The sequence below is a fragment of the Engystomops pustulosus genome, unplaced genomic scaffold (genome assembly GCF_040894005.1).
Source record: "Engystomops pustulosus unplaced genomic scaffold, aEngPut4.maternal MAT_SCAFFOLD_148, whole genome shotgun sequence".
In the NCBI taxonomy this organism is placed as follows: domain Eukaryota; kingdom Metazoa; phylum Chordata; class Amphibia; order Anura; family Leptodactylidae; genus Engystomops; species Engystomops pustulosus.
The window spans coordinates 219,439-225,438 of NW_027285028.1; the positions used below are offsets into that span (position 1 = coordinate 219,439).

The 6,000-nt window shown below is 48.8% G+C and overlaps 1 protein-coding gene across 2 annotated transcripts in view; it reads left to right on the forward strand.

Annotated features, from left to right (window-relative positions):
- The window catches only part of LOC140108561 (SH3 and multiple ankyrin repeat domains protein 2-like), a 197,728-nt gene extending 192,687 nt beyond the window's left edge, over window positions 1-5,041 (forward strand). For both annotated transcript variants that reach the window (XM_072131823.1, XM_072131824.1), the window contains 2 exons: window positions 1,262-1,419; window positions 4,839-5,041. In XM_072131823.1, coding sequence (XP_071987924.1) covers window positions 1,262-1,419; window positions 4,839-5,026 — 346 coding nt within the window. In that variant the 3' untranslated portion in view covers window positions 5,027-5,041. The remainder of the gene's footprint in view (window positions 1-1,261; window positions 1,420-4,838) is intronic.
- The last annotated feature ends 959 nt before the right edge of the window (window positions 5,042-6,000 follow it).

Sequence of the window (6,000 nt, forward strand, 5' to 3'; positions counted from 1 at the left end):
GAGATATAGGTGTGTAGCAGGGGGTCTGCGCTACTCCACCTGGGGGCGCTCAATGTTTCGTGCTCCTGCCTCAAATTATATGAATTCATTAAGTTGCAGATTTAGATATGTAGCAGAGAAAAACGTGAAACATTGTGGCGGTCTATCTGGCGATGGCGACTAATCTTCCGTCTGTGATGCGGATTCTGTGGTCTCACCCTCATCCGCACCAGGATTCTCACCCGATGATCCCCTTCCTTCCAGCGTCGTCCTTTTATAGACCCAGGACGCCGCCTGGAGGCCTCAGGCTCAACGTGCAGCAGCCGCGCTCTGGCTGTCACTAATCCGTCATCTTCATCTCCATTTTTATTATAATTATTAATCAGTTTTTTCTTCCTCGCTGGCGCACGCTTCACTGGATATTTATTAGGAAAATAAATTGAAAATAAACCCTTTTCCGGATATTCCGCGGATCTGCCGGTAAATTACAAGGCACTTCACATATTACGCATCTGGCAGTAGTAAGTGACTGTCAGGATTAGCGCCAGTAAATATATGCAAATTAGATTTCAAGTAAAGTGCAGAACAGTCTTTATGAGGAGCGTAATCTGCCGCTATGGTTCCTCCCAGATGATCCGTTACAGGGTCCAGATTTGCCGTACAGAACCCGGTACACACATCCGCAGCAAGTTACTGCACAGCACAAGTGGATTGGGTTTGCAAAACCACCTCCTCATATACTAAAAGATTGGAGAATGCAGCAAATTTTCAGATCCGCAGCTCATACTGTTGCACTTTCATACTTCGATGGATGCTAACACCCTCCCAAAGTGCTCTCTGATTCCACCAGGGTCCATTAGGTTTTCTGTAGGGACTCCTACATAGATTCAGGGGCACTTTGAATGTTCTTTCTACCCCCTACGGTTGTTGAAATATCAGTCCCAGTATCTGACCACTGACATTCTCTCCACTATCAGATAATGATAATGATAGCACACGCCCCCTCCTCGGCTCTAGCTCCTCCTCTCTGATAGTAGAGAGGATAACAACGGTCAGATACTGGGGCTGATATCTCAGCAACTGTAGGGGGTAGAAAGAAAATTCTAAATGCCCTAGAATCTGTATATGAGCCCTTACATGGTGATATGTTTATCTCCATGTGTGTGAGAGGTGCTGAAAAGTCCTAGCCAGAGAACTTCACAGAGCATTAAATTACTTTCTCGATGTTCTCCAAGAGGTACAAGACCTTATGTAATCTAGTTTATCCCTTTGTGTTTTTCAGTCCTGGTCCCAACAAGGAGGTGGCCACTGCTGTGGATTATCAAGGTCCAAAACGCAAGCTGTACAGTGCCCTACCCGGGAGGCATTTTATTGTGGTAAAACCGTATCAACCTCAAGGAGAAGGCGAGATCCCACTCCACAAGGGCGACCGGATAAGGGGTAAGGCATAGAAGGAGTTACATCTGCTCATTTTTGTATGGTTCCTCATCGGTGCTCGGTTTGGTTTTTATTATTTGGGTTGGAGAGATGGGTCTAGTTTGGAAAGCTTTGGTCCTCCTTGTAAAGATCCAACTGGTGTGGACAAGACTTTCGAGAATGAGTAGACCTTGTGTTTGGACATGACTAGTGATGTCACCCAGAGCAGAGCCAGTTTGGGTGTTTTTGCTCCTCATTTTCACAGTGTAGGGTTTTGGATGGCTGGATGGGAATCTACGGATGTTCCTTGTGGAGATCCAGCCAGTGTAGGGAGGGGCGAATGAGCCCATTATACATAACGGATGGCGCTATAGTCGGCAGAGCTGCTGTTCCTTGGAAAGGAAATGAGAGAAGACGGAGCAGGATGTGTTTTCTTCTTCTCCGAGCAGATGGCTTTGGCAGATTAGGGCTTCATTAATGAATGAGTGCCGCGTTTGATGAAGAGACCTTCAGCTGTACTGTAAGATGACGACATCTCAGAAACTTGACCTTCTTTGGGACATTGGGGCGACCCACAGCGTACAGGATCAACACAGGAGTCCTAAATGTGCCCAGCCTACAGTCAGGACTACCTGAGGTCAAGCCCCGCCTACAGTCAGGACTACCTGAGGTCAAGCCCCGCCTACAGTAAGGACTACCTGAGGTCAAGCCCCGCCTACAGTCAGGACTACCTGGGGTCAAGCCCCGCCTACAGTCAGGACTACCTGGGGTCAAGCCCCGCCTACAGTCAGGACTACCTGGGGTCAAGCTCCGCCTACAGTCAGGACTACCTGGGGTCAAGCTCCGCCTACAGCCAGGACTACCTGGGGTCAAGCCCCGCCTACAGCCAGGACTACCTGAGGTCAAGCCCCGCCTACAGCCAGGACTACCTGAGGTCAGGCACAGCAGTATTGGCATCAGATCCAGGTTAGCATTACTTACAGACTGACAAATGGGTGTTACCCTTCTGCTAAAGGGGCGTGCCTATGATTGTACCCTGATTTGCTAACCACATCTAATAAGACATTTATAGTAAATCCAATGGAGCCCAGTATGGACGTCTTATCTTATAATACAGCCCTATAGGAAGAACCTGCAGAATGATGAATCGCACCTCCAGAATTTTCTAATAACTTCTCCTACTGCGCAGAGTCCTCCAAATCTTTCCATTGTTTGAATTGGAAAACATGGCGGAACTAATTGGATATGCGCTGAGCGTACAGAGGGTTAACGGCTTGTTACATACTTAATTGTCTTGTATCACCTGCACTGAACATCTGGAAGATGAGGGCAACCCCATAATGCACCGGGCTCATTAGTCCTGGATACAATTGTTACAACATATGTTCAGTGCTAGGGGCTCCTTGCATCCCCCGCTACACAGTAACTATAAGGCCTCCTCCAGTAATAAGGGAGATGCCCTTCAGCAGTACAAGTATCCGATTAAAAAGAGCACCGATCCCTGAGCAGAATTACTAATAAGCCAAAATCAAGGACCAGCCAGGGGGACAGCCTAAAAATGGGCATTTTGGGGCATGGTTTGCATAAACTTTGTCTCTTGTATGAAGTTGTTTGTGGGAAGATCCGAACAAACTTGGGACAAAGCTGTGGATTTGCTAGGGTGAGCCCACGCTATACTCTTCCGCTTACCAACAAATATGGCTTTTTGGCCTGCTTGTCAGGACAGGAGCAGAGCCCTCTGGAGTACATGGCGATAGAGCTGAGGAAACACAGTCTGTAGGGATTATATTGTTTGCCAGGCAAGGAAGTAGACAGATTCAATGCAGAAGCTTTACACCGGAGCTGCCAGATGGGGAAGGAGACTGATCTGTGCAGATTCTGACCTCAATAGTTGCCTGAGGGAGAAGGAGACTGACCCTACACATGTCCTTTACCCAGTCGCAGCAAGTGGGGTAGCACAGGGAGGAAAAAGGAATGATAAAGTTATTTTTATCCTATAAACTCTGCAGATTACCCCTTTAATTATCTTGCTTTAGGTTTTGCATATGTCCAAGCTGCTAATTTATATGGGAAGGATCGGCCTATGGATGTGTTTACCATGACATGTACTGCGGAGATTCCCATAGATGCTGCTGGTAATTAGTGTGAAGCCTGGATGTGTAGTAAACACCAGTTCCTGTATAATTGCCAGCAGAGCTTTTGGTACAGTGTATCAGTGACTTATAATTAGCTTGCAGTTTGGATGAGATCTAGTACTGAGCGCTAAAGTGTGTGCAGCCTGCAGATGCCAGAGCGGAGCTCCTCATCGGGGGTCTCATCCCGTCCAGTGATTGGATATGGATTATTATATCTCACCAATAATCAAGGCATTTTGCATCATCTTTATCTACACCAGCGCTGGCCTCTGCTATGGGAAATGTAAAATCCTATTCCAGTGATGGCACAGACATGAAATCCCCACTCACATGCTCCAGTTCTCATCATTATAATACTCAATAGGTCTGTGAGCAAGGGGTTAATCAATTCAGCCAGAAATGACACTATAGACTACTGCGGTTTAGGTTGTAATATATGTCTGTTATTAATATTCAGTATATCATGCTAATAGATAGTGGTGGCTCAGTGGTTAGCAGTGTTGGTGACTCAGTGGTTAGCAGTTTTGGAGGACCAATGATTAGCAGTGTTGGTAGCTCAATGGTTAGCAGTGCTACTGGGTCAGTGGTTAGCAGTGTTAATGGCTCAGTGATTAGCAGCGTTGGAGGCTCAGTGGTTAGCAGTGTTGGAGGCTCAGTGATTAGCAGCGTTGGTGATGGATCAGTGGTTAGCAGTGTTGGAGACTCAGTGATTAGCAGCGTTGGTGATGGATCAGTGGTTAGCAGTGTTGGAGGCTCAGTGATTAGCAGCGTTGGTGATGGATCAGTGGTTAGCAGTGTTGGAGGCTCAGTGATTAGCAGCGTTGGTGATGGATCAGTGGTTAGCAGTGTTGGAGACTCAGTGATTAGCAGCGTTGGTGATGGATCAGTGGTTAGCAGTGTTGGAGACTCAGTGATTAGCAGCGTTGGTGATGGATCAGTGGTTAGCAGTGTTGGAGGCTCAGTGATTAGCAGCGTTGGTGATGGATCAGTGGTTAGCAGTGTTGGAGGCTCAGTGATTAGCAGCGTTGGTGATGGATCAGTGGTTAGCAGTGTTGGAGGCTCAGTGGTTAGCAGCGTTGGTGATGGATCAGTGGTTAGCAGTGTTGGAGGCTCAGTGGTTAGCAGCGTTGGTGATGGATCAGTGGTTAGCTATGTTGCATATCATTGTTGAAGGCTCAGTGGTTAGTGGTGAAGGTTATGCAGCTGCTGGATGGTGAATAATGACCTGGATTTCTGGACAGATCCTCTGTATATGTTGGTGCTATAAGAACAGACCATCAGTAACCTGAATTTCTCCTCTCTCTGCAGTTTTAAGCATCGGAGAAGGAGGATTCTGGGAAGGAAATGCCCGGGGACATGTTGGATGGTTTCCGGCAGAATGTGTGGAAGAAGTTCAGCCCAAACCAAATGAAGGACGACAAGGTAAGAACATCCCGGGACCCTCCTTACACGGCGTCCGGGCCCTTCCTCTTGTGTTTCTCTGTGTCTGGTTCTGAGAAATCTGGACAGAATCTTCTTGCTTTGAGTTTGGACCTTGTGGTCAGCGCCATCAGAGCTGGACCTGTGTCTCGTCAGATGTTCTGTAATGTCTCCCCTCGGAGCAGCTGAGATTCTCCCCCGACTCGTGAGGATGTGCATCCGCCGTGTATTTTTAGACGATGGTTTTCTGTGCCATTGTCATGTGAGGGAGGTGTTTGATGAGGTGCGGAGGAATCTGATGTATGTTACCTAATGTGTGACATGAATAATGGGGGGCAAAGAGAGACAAGAAGGCAGAGATCCCAGGATCAGACATCTGAGAACCTGCTGACACCTCTAGTCCCCAGGAACCAGCGAGACATCAATACAATATCATACATAACATAACAATGTATGGAGAAGAACAGGATTCTGGAGGGGTCTGGAGGAGGAGGACAGAGGAGTATGGAGGAGGAGGAGGACAGAGGAGTCTGGAGGAGGAGGACAGAGGAGTCTGGAGGAGGAGGACAAAGGGGTCTGGAGGAGGAGGAGGAGGACAGAGGAGTCTGGAGGAGGAGGAGGACAGAGGAGTCTGGAGGAGGAGGAGGACAGAGGGGTCTGGAGGAGGAGGAGGACAGAGGAGTCTGGAGGAGGAGGAGGACAGAGGGGTCTGGAGGAGGAGGAGGACAGAGGAGTCTGGAGGAGGAGGACAGAGGAGTCTGGAGGAGGAGGAGGACAGAGGAGTCTGGAGGAGGAGGAGGACAGAGGAGTCTGGAGGAGGAGGAGGACAGAGGAGTCTGGAGGAGGAGGAGGACAGAGGAGTCTGGAGGAGGAGGACAGAGGGGTCTGGAGGAGGAGGAGGACAGAGGAGTCTGGAGGAGGAGGACAGAGGAGTCTGGAGGAGGAGGACAGAGGGGTCTGGAGGAGATGGAGGACAGAGGAGTCTGGAGGAGGAGGACAGAGGAGTCTGGAGGAGGAGGACAGAGGGGTCTGGAGGAGATGGAGGACAGAG